The following is a 20,116-nucleotide window of genomic DNA, read 5'->3' on the forward strand; positions in this document are numbered from 1 at the left end:
GTCTAACCCATCTTTTGCATAAAATCCTTCAAATAATTGAAGATAACAGAATCTTATCCTACTTGTATTTTCTAGATTAAGCATCTCTAGTTACAGCAACTTATTCTTGTCATGAAATCAAGATTGTTCATTATCTTGATTATCATCCTCAGGATACTAGCTGGAGTGAATACAATCTTCCATCTGTGGATTGATTTTTGCACTTGTTCTTATTCTAAACTAATGACTACAATGATGAAAGATGTCTTTCACTGGTTAGCATTATTTCAGTTACTCATGGCTTTCAATCATCCTTTGCTCTACGTAACTATATTCTTTTCTCTCTAAAGGGCTGACCAGTAATTTCCCACTCTAGATCTAAGATTTCTTAGGCATAGAAATTTCAGAATTTCAGTAAAGGAGATTAATGTTTCACATGTGTTCCCAGTTGTAGGTTTTGTGTTGTTTGTCTCAGTTAACTAAAAACACTGAAAGGTATAATTGTGACACTTACCCAGAGAAGTCAGCCCAAAGAACATATTTCTCTTTAAATTATATAGATATTTTAGGTAAAAAGTATTTTCTAGGATAGAAATAGATGAACAAGTTGACATTATTCAATTCAGATGACCAAGCATTTATTAAGATCTACTATGTTAAGACTTAGTGTTAGGCTGTATAAGGAATAATTTAGTTTAGATGTGAGTTTAGAGTTCTGCTTCCCATTGAGTGGGAATGGTCCATCACCCTCAAACATACTGGTGCTTGCTGTACACTGTTCTCCCTCAAAGAATAATCTTTCCCAACTTGCTAATTCTGTCTCACCAGAGTTCTCTCTCCTTGCCTGCTACCTATATAAAAACACTCTTACAGCCTTCTTGCAGCATCTCAATTCTAACTTTCCTGACAATTCCAATCTATCCCTTTTTATTAACTTTCAGTCCTTTTTTGTTTGGTAGCACTCATTTCATGCATTACCACATATTAATTTGCAAGAGCTCTTCCCCAATAACTCCCAAATTATGTTTTATCTATTATATATATATATATATATGTGAATACAAAAGTTATATAGAGGTTATGGCATATAGAACACTAAATATGGAGTAAGAATGATCTAAATTCAAATCCAGACTCATTCAGCTGTGTGACCCCTGGGAAAGTTACTTAACCTATATTTGCCTCAGTTTCCTCAGACATAAAATGGGGAAAATAATAAAACTTATCTCACGGGGTTAGCTTTGCAAAACTTCAAGTGCTATACCTTTACCACTTTTAGTAACTTCCACTGGTAATAAATATTTATTGATCAAGTTTATCTTTACAAAGGTACTGGAAGTTTTGCATAATGTATTCAGGAATTCTCTCTGGAACCACAAACAAGGTTATATGCATGGGAAATGACTCACAAAATATCTGTTGACTAATAAATCAGGAAATCTAAATCCAATTGCAGTTTCCATGATTATGTTGAGCTCATAAACCCAGAAATATTGGCCTTATCTCAGGAGAATACACCAGAAACAACCAGAGATGGAATATATTCTACAAATTTCAGTCATATAAAAAGGCTTTCTAAAGTTCTCTATGAACAGAAAATATGATATGCACATGCCCCCAATGTAAACTTCTTTTTCTCTCTCTTTTTTCCATTTTTTTAAATGGGAATTACTACGTTAAAAAATGCTTTGGGATCATCCTATGATACCTTGGGAAGTCTGACAAACCTGTTTTATCAAGCTTCTTCTATACACAGATTCATTTCAGATGAGAGGATCTGACCCTGGTCCATCTGAATAACTACAATAAAGAAACATTTTAATTGAGATCTATTTTACTTAGCTATCCCTAATACTGAATGAGAACATAAGCATACAACAACAACTATTTGGGCTATAAAACCTTCAGGAGTCAGTATGACATCATGGAGAGTGTTCTGGACTTCATAGAAGGATAACTGAATCCAGAAGCACCAGACTTGCTTCTGACAGTTACTAGCTATGGGACTTCAGAAAAGTGATTTCTTTTTGATGTGTCTCTGGCAACAGCTTAGAATTATCTGTTTAAGAATCAGTGGCTGCTATCTGCGTAGTATATATTCCATGTTGCCAAAGTCACAGATCTTTGTGTACAGCCTTTATGTGTGTTAGTTTTGACACATGATCTCTTGTTGTAGTTTACTTGTTTTGGATGTAAGATTTTGTAGGAGAATTCTTATATAGAAACTCCCATCACTGATGCAACTTATCTATAATGTGTGGTCTAGAAGGCCACAAGTTAGGAAGTTAAATGATTTGCTTCTGGTCAAGTAGATATTGGATATCAGAACCAGGACTTGAAGTCAGATCTTCATAGTCCTTTACCTTTCTTTCAAACTGCCTCTTTAACATTTGATACAGAAATGTTTTTGAACTTGTTAAGTGTGATTGCTTCTGCTTCTGAGCCTTTCTTACTCTTCAGTATACTTTTCAGGCAAGTAAAAAGAAATTATTTAACATTCTTGGCTGTTAAACCACAGTGCATACTCAACTGAGTGTCTGCCCTATAGGTATGTACCTGGAAAAGAACTTTCAGAGAATTTGATGGAAGTGAAAGAGTTTTGTAGAATTACCTTAAATTCAGTCTCAATGTTGGCCAGTCTGGCTAACTCATTGCTTAGTTCTAAGGCAGTGAGGACAGGATCTTCACTGGACAGAGACAAGTAGGCAGCACTAGCTAATCCTTTATATGCATTCATTCTGGACCTTGAATGGCTGAAGGAGTCTTTTCTTTGTTTTTCAGCACATTCATTGCACTTGCAGAAATAGTCATGAGGCCTTTCTATACGGGCCCCTTTGAGAAGAAGGATGTGTACAATTTCATACTCCTGGCAGTGGGCAGCCAGGATGATGGGGGTGATGTCATGAGAGAAGCGGGTTCCATCCTCATCATAGGCATAAAAGTCATCATCCCGTAGCTCTTGTTCCAGGGGACTGAGAGTCAGTCGTTGCCCCTGGGAAAAGGCTGGATGGTTCAGTATTGCTTCAACAATCCTCACATAGCCTTTGCTGATGGCCAATAAGAGTGCATCACCAACTCTGGCCAAGTTTTCCTTTTTCAGCAGTAATTCTGTAACTTCTAGGTGCTCATTTCCCACTGCTAGCTGCAGGGCATTTTGTCCCATGTAATCAACACAGTTGAAGTTTAGTGTTTTGGACTCCTCAAGCATCTTCCTGACTACTGGGATGTTACCATACTCAGCAGAGTCCAAGAAACGTTCTTCCTCCATGGTCAGACTGGTCCCTTTCTCATTAAACATGTAGGCTGGACCTCGGATAGCCTGCCTCCTTCCTTTCTCCCGAAGGGTTGTGTGCCTACGGTGCATGCTTTTAAAATTGCTGTTTTCCAACCTATATTAAAATGAAAAGAAGTCAATCATTTTAGGGTATCATGGAATTCTTATAGTTTGCAACTAGGCTGCATTGTGCATTTCATTATGGGAGAAATGTCCTAAATTATCTCCTATTCCATTGGTAAGAGATGTGATCAAATATTTCTCTTTGGGAAAAATTTCTCATTATCCCTTTCATAACAGCTAAAATTAGAGTTTGTTTGAGAGTAGTAAGGAAATGAAAAGATGTCTATAGGACATAACAGCTAGGTCATCCCCCCCTCCTTTCTACTATTTCCCTTGCTTAGTGGATGAGTCCTCAAAGAATCCAGCTCTGTTTCTTTGCACTCATTCCCAGGATATGTAACCAATACATTTCTCATAGCATATTTGGATTAGATATTTCTCTATCTGAAGAGCAGAAAATATTTTTGAAATCTTTACAACCTGTAAATATAGAAACAACCTCATGATGGATTTGAATACAAATTAAATACTGCTTTATAAGAAATAAAACACATTACTATCACTTAAAGAGGATCCAGAGGGAAGCCTCCCTCAAAAGAAGAGAACAAAACCCAATGATTTCCTCTTTCTTAATTACTGGCCCTTGATTTCTCTAATTTTCACAGTTTTTAAAACTACTCTAAAAGACCATAGTAAGACTTCTGGATAATATGACCAATGAGACTGAAGACTAGACACATTCTCAGTCAAAACCTCTCAGACTTCAATCAATGAATTACTTTCTACTATGTGCCTGTACTGTGTTATGAACTAAGTGCTAAACTCCTCTAAAATAAGTATTGTACTGAAGATATAAACCAATTTCAGTTGTTTCCATTTTCTAAGACACCAAAAACCCAAGGGAAGTAACCACCTGGTCAACAGAAAAAACTAAATCCCTTATGTGTATGCTCAGCACTTCTCTTCCTCTAGCCACCATATTGGCAAAACACAAAAGTACATCCAAGGATTTTCAAAAGAATTGAACACTGACTACACCTTTCCCGCACTGTGGAAAGACAAAAGTCAGAAATTTATTTTGCCTAGGATGTCAGAGTGGCATTTTCTGTGCTAACCAGATAATGAAGTAACAGAGGAAACTAGGTCAATGTATATGGGTCCATTTGTGTATGGTCCACTAGCTCTGAAGAAAAGAGTTCTGGATACCACAGAGCAAAATACAATGCATGAAATATACAAAACTTTTGAGTGCAATAAAGTGCCAACTGAAAGACTCTAGAGATAATCTCCAGAGAAACAAAACAAAGCAAAGCAAAACAATAAAACTATACTAAAAACTCTAAGAAATCTAATAGTTAAATTTAACAGTTGTAGTAACAAACAACATATTCTGCAAGTGTCCAGAAGAAAAACCTTCAAATATAAAAGGAAAGAAAATTTGAATAAGAAGACTTCTGCACCCAGCAAAAAAACACAGTAGGGAATGGAATGTATTTCAGAAAGCAAAGGAGCTCATGATGCTCATTCTCCATGGTGACATATCCTGCAAATCTGAGTCTAGTAATCAATGAAAAAGTACATGAACATCCAATAACAAATTGTTTGGAACATTCCTACAAGAAAACAAAACAGACCTGAATAGATTACATTTTTTTGCTTTGGAAACACTTAAACAATAGAAATTGAGAAAAAGTACACATATATAGCAACCGACTAAAAGAATACGTAATGAAAAAAAAAACACCCACCTACCCCCAAAATATAAAACAAACTAGATAAAGACAGCTAATTGCTATTCAGTGTATAGCACCATCACCAATACCATATAATCACAAAGAGCTTATCAAGCAATTTTTTTAGAAAAGCACACAAAGAAATGGAATCAAATTGGAAATAAAATAGAAGGATGAACAGGCCTGAAATACCACACATTAAAACTCACAATGCCTGACAAACAGATGAATGAATATTTTTTTTTGTGAAACTGAACAACAGAATGTAAGTGGAAAGGAACTAACTAAAACAAAGTTTAGAAATAAAAGGAAACTAATATCTCTCAGGAAGAAGAGCACCCACAGGTGAAAAGGTAAAGTGAATAAGGAAGGAATTGAAATAGGGGAAAAATAAGAGGACAATATTATTTCTGTAGTGGGAAAGACACCCTTTTGAAGAATGTTCCCATGTAAGGAAGGAATGTTTTATCATAGGGAATTATGACCTTACCCTAGGGATAATCTTCAGGGTTTGGTGCTTAGAGAGACCACTAACTCAAAGAGACTTCTGTGCCTCCATAATTAGCACCCTGGTTTTTGAAGAAGAATTGGGGATCATGTGGAAAACTAATAGAAGACCAGAAGATGATGGGCATGAGCCCAGAGAGGACATTTTATGACAAATAGGGGGAAATTATCATGTGAATGACAAGGAAATAGTATACAATACTTCTAGCCTTTCTATCCACTTCAGGAATTGATATTTCCAAAAGTGAAACATAATTGAAAAAGGGGAATGGGGACAAGATCTACAAGATAATAATATAGTTTGTAGAAAGGAAGGAACCCAAAATAAGTCCTCTAAAAGTTTTAATTCTATGAAGAATACAGAGACTAAAGAAGGACTAAATAATTTAAAGAGCCACGAATAAAGGAATAAACATCTACAATAGACAAAAACAGAAAAAAATGAAAAGATTTAGAGGAAGAAATGTTTTTAGAAAAAGAACTAAGAAATTAACAAGTAAAACAAGTTGAAAAGGAATTGACTACTTAACTGAGAGAAAAAAGGAAAGAATTAGAACAGTGATGGGCAACTTTTTGAGCTTGGTGTGTCAAAATTCACCAAAAAACTGAGCATAACTTAGGTGGTGTGTCATTTTGAGAAAAAAACCATAATTTTGTGATATTTGTAGTTTAAAAAACAAAAATATATAATTGTAATATATACCTGTATTTAATAAACCAAAAGCTAATTATTTAACTTACCTACTTAGTGACTTCTTGGTTCATCTGTCAGTCGGTTTCTTTTGTTGGTCTTGATATTATTTAACTTATGTGGGGTGCTGTGAACTAAGATAAATGAGGGGGAAGGGGAATTCTTTAAATAACCTGTCTATTAGTGACATCTTTGTAGCTGAATTTCATTGGCTAAATCTTTAATTGAATGTTGGTATTTTGTACACTTCAATCCCAAGCAAGCTCTATTAACTTTATCTGTCAATCTGTTTCTTTTGTTGGTTTTGATATTATTTAATGCTGAGAATAAGGTCTCACAAAAGTATATAGAGGAAAAAATTGTGAGTAAAGCCATTGCTATATTTTTCAGGGTGTTAAAAGTGTCTGGTATTTGGTTCCAGGCACTCCTCCTTTGCACATGGGACAGAGCCTCACCCAGTTTACCAGCACAGGCCTGGCCCTGCCCTTCCTCAGCCAGTTGTCCCAGGGGTGCCTTGAGATCCTGAGGGTGAGTTCTCCTCCTCCCTGCCCCCACGGGGCCATGTGTGCTGCTGGCCACTCACCCTCCCCCATTCCTCCTGCCCCCATGGCCAGCAGATGGAGCAGCACCCCTCTAATACCCCAGACATGCTGGGGCATGACCACAGCTGCTCCCCTGGAGTTTAGGCCCACTGAGCTGGCACATGACTATGTGTCATTGAAAATGGCTACATGTATCAGTGCTGACATACGTGTCATAGGTTCAGTGTCAAGGAATTAGAAGAAAGAAAAAGGAATCAATAAGTTAGAAAGGTATGAAAATAGGAGGAAGAAGACTTGTGGGAAAAGAGTTGTGTTATGATTATGCCCAAAGTATTATTGGTTAAATTTGAAGGAGGAGGAATGGTGCTAAGGAAATTTTTGGTGATATTAAAAAAGATGACAAAAAATTAATTTAAAAAAATCAATAGGAAAAGACAACATGTCTCAATAAAAATAGTGCTGAATGAGGAAGCAAGAAACCAGAATGAAATTATAGCTTTGTTACTAATTATTGCATAATGTCTGTTTCCTTTTTTCGTAGCCTCAATTTTCCTGCTTAGGATATGGGGATTTTACTATATAATTTACAAATTCTTTTATAGCTCCTGCATTCTGAGGCAGCTTGGTAACCCAGAGGATAGAGCCTAGAATATGGAGTCAGAAATACCAAAGTTCATATGCCCAAAGGGCACTAAAAGACTGCCTACCCTTTGATTCAGTCATAGCACTGCTGGGTTTGTACCCTAAAGAGATCATAAAGAAAAAAGACTTGTAACAAAATGTTCATAGTTGCCCTCTTTGAGGAGGCAAAAAATTAGAAAATGAGGGGATGCCTTTCAATTGGGGAGTGGCTGAACAAATTATGGTATCTATTGGTGATAGAATACTATTGTGCTCAAAGGAATAACGAACTGGAAGAATTCCATGTGAATGGTGTGAATTTCAAAACTACTCAACCCTGTTCAGACCATTCTTTGGAGGATGGGATTTAGCTATTTCCTGATCAATGACAATGAAGATACTTGGAGTAACAGAGTCAGGTCTTGGAAACTGCAGTCTCCACCCTACTCAGGTAGAGATTAGGAAGGGCTGCAGCAAAACTCAAGAATTGATTATTTGAGAATATGGCCCTCAACAGACATGTGCAAAAAAGAACAGACCTCTGGGTGGTCCTAGGTCAAGCTAGAGCCACCATTGGGACTTGTAAGGCACAGGAAGTGAGGTAAGGAACAGCCTCTGGAATTCGCTCACTTCCTGGGGAGAGAGTGAGAGGGCAACAGGCTAGGAGCTTGAGGAAGGAGGAGGCCCACAGATAGCTTTCCTTCAGATAGGTCATGTGAGTCAAGGACTGACAATTCCTTCTCTACCTTGGCCCTTTGGGCCTAATCTCTCCCTGGCTTGGCCATAGGTTGAGTAACCCCTTTCCCTTTTCTCCTCTATACTTCTCTCCCTCTCTCTTTTCTTACTCCCATTGTGATTAAACCACCATAAATTCCATTCTGACTTGAGTGTTTCATTTTAGGAATTTCATAAGTAAATTCCTTGGCGGCCAAGGTTTTAATATTATAACAACCTTCAAAGGTGATATTTTTACTACAACAATGGGAACATCCCCCAGGAATTGATGCAGAATGAAAAGAGTAGAACCATTGTACACCGTGGTACAATTGAATGTAATGGACTTCTCCATAAGTGGCAATGCAATGACCCAGAACATTCTGAGGGACTTATGAGAAAGAATGCTATCTACATTCAGAAGAAGAACTGTGAGAATAGGAACAGAGCAGAAAAACAAATGGTTGATCACAAGGTTCGATGAGCATATAATTGGGTATATAGACTCTAAATGATCACCCTAGTGCAAATATTAATGGTGTGGAAATAGGGTTTGATCAATGGCACATGAAAACCCAGAAGAATTGTATGTCAGCTACAGGAGGAGGTTTGGGGGAGGGCAGGGAAAGAACATGAATCTTGTCAATATGGAAAAATATCCTAAATAAATTAATTAAATAAATTTAAAAAAAAACTAAAAAGAAAAAAAGAAAGACCAAGGTTCAAATCTGACTTCACATATCTAGTATCTGTGACCTTGGGTAACTTCTTTAACCTCTGTCTTTCTCAATTTTCTTCTCTGTTAAATTTGTTATTAAGTTCAATTGTATCCAGCATTTCTTGTTCCCCTTTAAGGTTTTCTTGGCTAAGATGCTGGAGTGGTTTACCATTTCCTCCTCCACTTCATTGAACAGATGAAGAAACTGAGGCAAATGGGGTTAAATTACTTGACCAGGATCATTCAGCAAGTGTCTGAGATGAGCCTTTCTGATTCCAAGCTCACCTATTCACTGTGCCACAGAGCAGTGTTTGTTAATTGTGGAAAAAAGCAGCACCTACCTCCCAGGATTATTGGGAAGATCAAATGATAAGACATTTAATTAACAAAGCCATTAATATAAATGCAGTTGGCTAATAAAGTTGTTAATGCAAATGTTAAATTGTAAATTGCCTTGCACATAATTGATGCTTAATAAATACTTGTATTTTTTTTCTAAATTTTTTGACATTAACCCATTCTATTAAATAGCAAAAGCCAGATATTAACTCTTGTTAGTATCTCTCACCTAGCCAATAAATATGAGGAATACATACACACATATACATATATACATATATGTTTATATATGTACATATATATAAATATAGATTTTCAAAGTTAAAAGATTCTCAGTGCTCATCTAGTCCAAATCTAACTCATTTCCAAATTCCCTTCTACAACATGTCTAAGAAGTCTATCTTTCCCCATAGCCCATTCATCTTTTGTTCAGGTCTAATTGTTAAGAAAGATTTCCTTACTTCAAACCTATTTACCTCTTTGTAAATTCTGGTGATTGCTCCTAATTCTTCCTTCTGGGGTCAAGCACAAGTATAATCATCCTTATACATTATAATCCCTAAAATTCCCAAGGCTTTTACCATGTTTCTTTATCAAAATTATTCTCTTCAGGATAAATACCTCCTGTTTCTTTAATCTTCACAATCACTCTACTTATGCTCATGATATGAACTAAATGTTCCTTTGTGATCATGTTCACTTTCTCAGGACATTATTTAGATTTCAATGCTCTCCAACAAATAGTGCTCAGAATTCAACATGATACTCTTGACACATGTTGGCCTCAGCAGAATATAGTCATAAAATAATAGCTACATGATCCTGGAAGATACACCTTTCTCTTTCTTGTTTGCCACACCAAATGATTAGATTAAGGGTTTAAATAGATTTTAAAATATTTGAAATATTAGCCATATATCCAAGTAAAAATGTATTTAGATTTCTTTACTTCAATCTCATGAATTAAAAATGAAAGATGACAAAATAGAAAAAGTAATCATAAAAATCTAAGCATTCTGTCTTTGACCCTTATCCCCTAAGTCCCCATCCAGTTGCAATTAGAATTTTGGTGATTTTGACTTCTTATTTTTAATTATTTTTTACTTTTGATTCAGTTATATTTTGACTTCAACAAACAATAGTGCAAGTTGCAGATCTTGTTGTAACTTGAAACTCTGTTCTTTCTTATTTTTCTGCTAAGTTCTGCAACTTTCATTCATGTGATTTGGAATCTATGCATAAAAAAGTTAGCCAATATGATGAATAAGATAATTTCTTTTGGTTTTCAAGGAATAGTTGGTTACTCATTCGGATAAGAGAAAAAGAGAAAAATCTTACATTTTCCCTACTAAAAAGAGTTTTTAAGATTACTCACTTTCCTGAGATAAAAAGGAGCTTATAAGATGTTTCTGGTAGGGTACAGGACATTATTTTCATGTAAATCTCTTCTCAAATCTTAGAGGTAATGTTCCTAGTTATTCTATACAATACAGATATCAGAAACTTAGGGTCATCTACGTAAGCCTCCTCATTTTAAAGATCAAGAAACTAAGGCTCAGAGAGGTTAAGTGACTTGCTTAAGGTCACATGCCAATCTGATAATAAATGGCATGCCTGGCCTTCAAATTTAGGGACCATTCCTCCATTGGAATGCTGAATTTTAGCATTCTTTTTACTATGCCATGCTGCCTTTCTGAATTTAGTTTCCTTGCTTAAAAAATAGAAATCATTAAATTGGATTATTTATCACTTATGGTTGTGAGGAAATTCCTTCATAAATCTTGAAATGCTTCAGAAATGTGAATTCAAATTGTGGTAGAAGCCTCAAGATCAGAGCCTCATTTTCTCATTCTTATTTTGTACTCTGGGGAAAACTGCTTAAGTACTCTGCATAGCATTTTTTTTTTTATTTTTCAAAAACACCTTGAAAGGAAAAATATAAGAAGTAAAACTTGGAGTTGTACAATTCTTTGAGGAGAAAGAGTAGCAAATACATTCTTCAATTTAGGGTCAAACTTCAATTCTGCTCAGCATAATATGAAGTTTAAAGAAAGGAAATAGACCATAGGTTTTTTCTTCCTGCAAAAGCATCATTTGCTTAGTGTAGGACTGAAGATAAGCCATAACTTCAGATTTCAATAATTCATTCACTAAACATTTATTCATTCAATGTGCCAGGCACCATGTGAAACAACCCTGCCCTCAATGAGCTAACAATTTTTAAAATTCAAATTAATTTGTTTATTTCTTATATTAAAACTCCTAGAGGGCCGGAGTCAAGATGGCAGCTTAGCAAGCAGCAAAAGTTCAGACCTCGTGGAAGACCCTTCCTTAACCAATACAGACTGAATAATCCTAGGGCACTGAAATTCAAGCTGAACAACAGGACAGAAGTGGGGAACCCTCCTTCTGGACTCAAATCAAAAGGTACGCCCCCCAAAAGCCGGAATCCGAGAATACTCAGGGCTAAGGGGAAGGCAGAGGGAAGGTCCCAGGACCCCTCCCCCACAACCCAGAGGGCTGAGCCCCCAGCAGCAGGGGGAACCTCTGAGTGGGCAAAGATGTTGGTATGGAGGGTCTACCTTGTGAGCAGCGGGGCGCCGGGCTTGGAGCATCCAGCTTGGACAGCAGGGAGGAAGCCAGGGAGAGATAGGGCCATGGCTGGGTCCCTCCATTGGGGTCCAGTCTCACTGTTGCCTCGGGGCACATCCAGACCAATCCAGTTGAACATAATCCCATCAGATCTCCTCAGAGTTTAGGGATGCAGGCAAAGGCACTTGTGGACAGTGGAGAAGCAGCTGGAGAGAACTAGAGAGAGCCTGGGTGGCCTAGCCTTCCAGGAGTCTTCAAAGCCTCAGAGCTTCATACCATATACAGTCCAACCCAGTTGAACTCAATCCAATCAAAAGCCTCCAGAGGACAGGGAAGCTAACATTCATCCCCTAGAGACTGTACCAAGAGATCTGACAAAGCTCCAAGAGGGGAGACTGACAGCCCCAAAACCAAAACAAAATGAGATGAGCAAGAGCACAGCCAAATATGGGGAGCAAAGAGTAAACTCAAGCAAACAACAGAAAAAGAAGAAAGAAATTACAATAGACAGCTTCTGCATAGCTAATGAGAAAAGAGAGAATGAAACAGAGGGGGAGGGATCAGCAAAGGAAAAATCAGAAATCCCAGCGAATTGGATACAGGCTTTTGAAGAACTCAAAATGCAATTCAAAACACAATTAAGAGAGGCTGAAGATAACTTCGAAATGAACTTAAAAACTAAGATAAGTCATCTGGAAACAGAAAATAGTGTCTTGAAAGCCAAAATCAACCACCTGGAAAGTGAGGCAAAGGAGATGAAAGATGAGGCAAAGCAGATGAAAGATGAGATGAAGAAGATGAAAGATGACCTCCAAAGAAAATCAGACCAAAAGGAAAAGGATGACCAAAAAACTAAAGATGAAATCCAGTCTTTAAGAACCAGAATACAACAACTAGAATCAAGTGACCTCACAAGGCAGCAGGACACTATAAAACAAAACCAAAAGAATGAAAAAATTGAGGAAAATATGAAGCATCTCATTCACAAAACAGAGGATTTAGAAAATCATTCAAGGAGAGACAATTTAAGAATTATTGGCGTATCAGAAGACCATGACAAAAGAAAAAGGTTGGACATTATATTACAGGAAATTATTAAAGAAAACTGCCCCAAAATCCTTGAACAAGAGGGAAAAGTGGAGATTGATAGAATGCAGAGATCACCTCCTGTACTTAATCCCCAACTGACAACACCCAGGAATGTTATAGCCAAATTCAAGAACTATCAGACCAAAAGAAAGATTACAATTACAAGAAAAGATTACATTACAAGCTGCCAAGAAGTCATTCAGATACGAAGGAACCACAGTGAGGATAACTCAGGATCTGGCTGCATCCACACTGAAAAAAAGAAAGGCATGGAATACAATATTCGGGAACAACCCCATTTCAGAAAAAGAAATTGAACAAGCCATCAAAGAACTCCCTATGAAAAAATCCCCAGGTCCAGATGGATTCACAAATGAATTCTATCAAACATTCAAAGAACAACTAATCCCAATATTAAACAAACTATTTGACAGAATAGGCCAAGAAGGAGTTCTACCAAATTAATTCTACGACACAAACATGGTACTGATCCCAAAGCCAGGCAGGTCAAAAACAGAGAAAGAAAATTATAGACCAATCTCCCTAATGAATATAGACCCAAAAATCTTAAATAGGATACTAGCAAAAAGACTCCAGCAAGTCATCACAAGGGTCATCCACTATACCCAGGCAGGATTCATACCAGGAATGCAAGGATGGTTCAATATTAGGAAAACCATCCACATAATTGACCATATTAACAAGCAAACTGACAAAAATCACATGATTATCTTAATAGATGCAGAAAAAGCCTTTGACAAAATACAAAACCCATTCCTATTGAAAACACTAGAAAGTATAGGAATAGAAGGGCCTTTCCTAAAAATAATAAACAGTATATATCTAAAACCATCAGCAAACATCATCTGCAATGGAGATAAACTAGAAGCCTTCCCAATAAGATCAGGAGTCAAACAAGGATGCCCATTATCACCTCTATTATTTAACATTGTACTAGAAACATTAGCAGTAGCAATTAGAGAAGAAAAAGAAATAGAAGGTATTAAAATTGGCAATGAGGAGACCAAGCTATCACTCTTTGCAGACGATATGATGGTTTACTTAAGGAATCCTAGAGAATCAACCAAAAAGTTACTCAAAATAATCAACAACTTTAGCAAAGTTGCAGGATACAAAATAAACACGCATAAGTTATCAGCATTTCTATATATCTCTAACAGCAGCAAGAATTAGAAAGTGAAATACCATTTAAAATCACCCTAGACAATATAAAATACTTAGGAATCTATCTGCCGAGACAAACACAGGAACTATATGAACACAACTGCAAAACACTTTCCACACAGCTAAAACTAGATCTAAACAATTGGAAAAACATCGATTGCTCATGGGTGGGACAAGCTAACATAATAAAAATGACAATCCTACCCAAATTAATTTACTTTTTTAGTGCCATACCCATTGAACTACCAAAAAACTTTTTTACTGAATTAGAAAAAACCATAACTAAGTTCATTTGGAAGAACAAAAGATCAAGGATATCCAGGGAAATCATGAAAAAAAATGCAAAGGAAGGAGGACTTGCAGTCCCAGATCTCAAACTATACTATAAAGCAGTGGTTATCAAAACAATTTGGTACTGGCTAAGAGACAGAAAGGAGGATCAGTGGTATAGACTTGGCATAAATGATCTCAGCAAGACAGTTTATGACAAACCCAAAGATCCCAGCTTTTGGGACAAAAACCCATTATTTGATAAAAAAAAACTTCTGGGAAAATTGGAAGACAGTGTGGGAGATATTAGGTTTTGATCAACACCTCACACCCTACACCAAGATAAATTCAGAATGGGTGAATGACTTGAACATAAAGAAGGAAACTATAAGTAAATTAGGTGAACACAGAATAGTATAGATGTCAGACCTTTGGGAAGGGGAAGATTTTAAAACCAAGCAAGACTTCGAAAGAGTCACCAAAATGCAAAATAAATAATTTTGACTAAATCAAATTAAAATTTTTTTCTACAAACAAAACCAATGTAACTAAAATCAGAAGGGTAGCAACAAATTGGGAAACAATCTTCATAAAAACCTCTGAAAAAGGTTTAATTACTCAAATTTACAAAGAGCTAAATCAACTGTACAAAAAAATCAAGCCATTCTCCAATTGAAAATGGGCAAGGGGCATGAACAGGCAGTTCTCAGCCAAAGAAATCAAAACTATTAATAAGCACATGAAAAAGTGTTCTAAATCTCTTATAATCAGAGAGATGCAAATCAAAACAACTCTGAGGTATCACCTCACACCTAGGAGATTGGCTAACATGACAGCAAAGGAAAGTAATGAATGCTGGAGGGGATGTGGCAAAGTAGGGACACTAATTCATTGCTGGTGGAGTTGTGAATTGATCCAACCATTCTTGAGGGCTATTTGGAACTATGCCCAAAGGGCGATAAAAGACTGTCTGCCCTTTGATCCAGCCAAAGAACTGCTGGGCTTGTACCCCAAAGAGATAAGAAGGAAAAAGACTTGTACAAGAATATTCATAGCTGTACTCTTTGTGGTGGCCAAAACTTGGAAAACGAGGGGATGCCCCTCAATTGGGGAATGGCTGAACAAATTGTGGTATATGTTGGTAATGGCTATTGTGCTAAAAGGAATAATAAAATGGAGGAATTCCACAGAGACTGGAACAACCTCCAGGAAGTGGTGCAGAGTGAAAGGAGCAGAACCAGGAAAACATTGTACACAGAGACTAATACATTGTGGTACAATTGAAGGCAATGAACTTCTCCATTAGTGGCAATGCAATTTCCCTGAACAATCTGCAGGGATCTAAAAAACACTATCCACAATCTCTCTCTCTCTCTATATATATATATCTTTATATATACTTAAAACTTAGTATGTCCAAAAGGATTCTCATTATCTTCCTCTCTAAACTAACCTATTCTCCATATGTATGTATTTCTATTGAGGGTACAAATATTCTTTCATTAACCCAAATATGCAGCTTTACAGACATTTCACTCTCCCTTGTTCTCCACTGTCATATTCAATCTTTTGCTGTATCTTTCGAATTCTACTTCTACATATCTCACATATCCATTACCTGTTTTCTTTTCACACAATCACCCTTCTAAGTCAAGCCCACATTACTTCTTGCCTGGAATATGTTAAGTATCTTGTATCTGGTTAACATCCCATCCTGTCTTTTCTACAATTCATTCTTTCACATAGCTGCCACAACTGTCTTTCTAACACCTAATTTAGATATGCCACTCAAATAAAAACTTCAGTAGCTACTAGTAGGATGATATATAAATTCTTTGATTTTGCTTTTAAAACTCATCACAGTTTGGTTCAGATCACTTTTCCAAATTTATTTCATATTATATCCTTCTTGTAGTATACTGTACATTACAAATAAAATAGTCCTCATGATATTCAAAAAACTCATCTTTTTATATTCCAACTCTAATATAGGTTATTTACCATGGCTGACATGTACTCTCTCCTTACTTCTGCTTCTTAGATTACTGAGATACTTTCATAGCTTGCTACCTTCCATGGAAAACTTTTGCTGTTTCCTTTAGTTCTTAATATATTCTCTTTTCTTAAACAATCTAGAACTTACTTTTCAGAGTTACTATTACATCAATCCAAGAGAATATTTTTCAGTTTTTGTTATATCCCTAGATCCTACTACCATTTTGCACTTAGTAACTGGTATTTGGGTTTTTGAAGGAATAAAGGGGTTATGTGGTTAAGATGGAAGTATAGAAGGAAATTCATGACTCTTCCTACTACCAATCCCAATGAAGTGCCTCAAAAGGACAAAAATCAAAATCAGACAAGGAAAGGAGCTCTACTGTACAGCACAGCCTTAAAAGTAGGGAGGGTTTGGGTATTTTCACACTATAAGGTGGTAAAATTACGCCTACCTAAGTACAAGCCAATCACCCACACACACATCACCTACCAAGCCAGAGGCAGAATGAAGAATATGGCAATTTCTAATTTTGGGGAGCTGACTTGAGGGTACCACAGTCTTACACCTGAGGAAAGTGCAAAGTCTTGGCAGGGATACTTGGGACCCATGGAGCGTAGGAGCAGAGATATCTCAGAGATGGGCTGCAGTGGAGACTTGAGAAATACCCTCAGAGGAAAACAACTCATTACACTCAATATTAGCTCATTACACTGAGTGCTGCCTGCCCTCCTTACTCAGACTTCTGGCTGAGAAGGGAAGATAAAAACAATTTAGCAATGGTCATCAGCACCCAAGAACTACAATCCATAAATACCAAAAAAAAAAGTAAGATACAACAGAGAAAACTTCTGACATTGGATAACTTCTATGGAGAAAATGGGTAGAGTACAGAAGCTGTTGCAAAGAGTGACAACCAAGCAAACATATCCAAACTTAGAAAAAATGGAAATTGGTCACATGCGCTAGAGGAAATCTAATTGGAATTCAAGAACCAAGTAGGAAACATGGAGGAACAATGGGAAGAAAAGTGGGAGAAAGAAATGCAAGTAATTCAAAAGGAAAATAATAGTTTAAATGACAGAATATTCCACTTGGAGAAAGAGACACAGGAATTATATGTTATAATAAGCATGTTGGAGACCAGAATTGCTCTTCTAGAAGCCATGAAAAGTGGGTTAGACCAAACCAAAAAGGAAAATCAAAATATCATAGCTGAAAGCCAGTCTTTAAAGACTAGAACTGGGCAAGTAGAAACTAATGATCTCACAAGACAGCAAGAATCAATAATTCAAAGTCAAAATAATAACAAAATAGAAGGAAACATGAAATATCTCATGGAGAAGATGATTGGCCCAGAAAACTGGTCCAGGAGAGACAATTTGAGAATCATTGGTTTTCCTGAAAATCTAGAAATAAACAGAAAACTGGACATCACATTACAAGAAATTGTCCAAAGAAAATTTTCTTGATATTCTTGAACAAGAGGGCAAAATAGACATTGAAAGATCCATAGATCACATTTAATTCTCAAAAGACAACCCCCAGAAATGTAATTGCCAAATTCAAGAGCTTCCAAGCAAAGGAGAAAATATTGTAAGAAGCCAGAAAGAGACAATTCAGATATCAAGGAACCTCAGTCAGGATTACACAGCATCTGGCAGCTTCCACACTAAAGAACCACAAGGCTTTGAATATGATATTCAGAAAGGCAAGAGAATTGGGTCTCCAACCAAGGATCACCTATCCTTCAAAACTGACTATGTACTTCCAGGGTGAAGTATGGGCTCTCAACAAAATAGATTTCCAAGTATTTGGAAAGAAAAGAAAGGAATTTTTATGTCCAAATACTGTAAAGGGTAAAATTATATTTGTGTATAGTTGGAAAATCTTGAACCCCAGGACTATGTTCCCCAAAATTCCTTCTGTATCTCTCAGCATCCCTTTTCCTGCGTCTTTACATTTGCATGGTTACGTGAATGGTTACAAGTTTTCTGAAACTCCTTCCTCTCTCTTTTTGAGCAAGACTGCAACTTAAGTTAGCTCCCTTTTAACTCTAGTTTTTTATTTTAATAAATCTTATAAATATAACATGAGTTATTGGATATTAATTTTAACTCACAATTTGGCTTACCACAAAGAGACATAATTCTCAATTGTTTTTAAGATAGAAGAGATAAATTTTATAGTAACATTTTCTCCTGCTACCCAGCATGCAGCCTACAAATTTCTTGATAATGTTTTAAACCCCAAAAGGTTTTCATCAGCAGTATAGAGGTTTTGTTTTTTCTAGACTTTTCTGCCAAATTTTGGAATAATGGCAGCAATAGACTTCATTAAAAATATATTTGCCAAGATTGAACGATTTGCTACACCTGTAAAATTTATCACAGGTATCATCAGTTCATAGGTTTTTTAAAATGTCTCAGTCAGTGGCTATATACAGCAACTCATGTAAATACTATGGGATAGTGTATTTGTTTGCTATTGTCATTAACTGGGCTATTGTTAATTTGGGGATGTTGGTACTTTCTTTAAATGGGCATTATCTACTGTACTACTATTTTATAAATCTGTTACTTTGTAAAACTCATTTGCACTCACACAGTGGTTTGTGGCCAAGTTTAAAAAGGAAATTGATCTCATTTTTCGATGAGAAACATTTGTAATTTATCTCTCCTTGGTTGACACACTGTGCCACTGATTGTAAGCTATATATTTTTATCTTTAAAACATTTTCTACTTATTGTTTTTCCTTGCATTTGCAATACAGTATTTAAGTTTTATTTTTTCTTTCCTTCTTTTATTGAAACACATGTCACTAGTATTGAAAAGATTTTCTTTAACTTTTTTAAATTTTGCAGTAATATAAATTTAAAATACATTTGCCCTAATGTCAATGCATACCTTAAAAGCTTTAGACTATAAAAATGGTGCCACTGATTATTGAAAAATTATGGGACTTTGCTTAATGATTCTGTCTGATTTCATAAGAAGGGAATACAAAAAGAGTCATTGTACAGTGCTAAACAAGCACAAACCTACCTGCATAGTGCCTATGCAAGGTTAAAGAGACCAACCAATTGCAAAGGGATTGATGAAATTTTGAGCCAGGATAAGAGGACTGAAACTTGTTTGGGGTTTGATGTTGTGGTTATTTGACATATATCAGAGGCAAGACTTCCCTAAATCTCACATTATATCAAGCATCTCATTTTGGCTCCAACCTGGATCCTATAATATAGTCGCTTCTCTGTCTTTCATAGTGTAGCAAACTTTCTGTAGTCCTGGCTACTGGTTGGGTAAGTGCATAATTGCTTAAATCATTTTCATTGGGCCCTGATTCAAGGAACTGTTAGAGGTTTGTTTTTCCTCTTCTTAGATTGTTTTAGACATAAGACTTTGACATTTTGTATTTCATCCACAAATTATTTTTTCTCTTTTATTTGGATTTTTTGATGTTTTTATTTCTTTTGTGAATTGATTCATATACCTCATAACTCAGCCATACATCCCTGAGTGATCCCTGTGTTTGTCACCATCCTCCTCAGGGGGGACTATATTATTATCCTATAATGCAAAGTTCAAATTCCTTTGAGATTAATTTTAGGATAAAAAAACAGAAGACTACTTCCCAGAATCTAGAAGAAGAAGCTGTTTGGAGAAGACTCCATGAAGATGCCTGCAGAGACTACACACTGTACCAGAAAATGCAGAGTGAAATTTGGGATGTGCCAAATTGAACTTTGGGGGGTTGAATGTATTTGTTTTTGAATGTATACTCTTATGCCAAAGGCCTCCTA

The 20,116-nt window shown here is 36.3% G+C and overlaps 1 protein-coding gene across 1 annotated transcript in view; it reads right to left on the reverse strand.

Moving 5' to 3' along the window:
• TRPC7 (transient receptor potential cation channel subfamily C member 7) overlaps nt 1-20,116 on the reverse strand; it is a 460,933-nt gene that overhangs the window by 431,176 nt on the left and 9,641 nt on the right. Inside the window, exon 2 of the mRNA XM_016428186.2 lies at nt 2,591-3,368. Coding sequence (XP_016283672.2) covers nt 2,591-3,368 — 778 coding nt within the window. The remainder of the gene's footprint in view (nt 1-2,590; nt 3,369-20,116) is intronic.

The sequence above is a fragment of the Monodelphis domestica genome, chromosome 1 (genome assembly GCF_027887165.1).
Source record: "Monodelphis domestica isolate mMonDom1 chromosome 1, mMonDom1.pri, whole genome shotgun sequence".
Lineage (NCBI taxonomy): Eukaryota > Metazoa > Chordata > Mammalia > Didelphimorphia > Didelphidae > Monodelphis > Monodelphis domestica.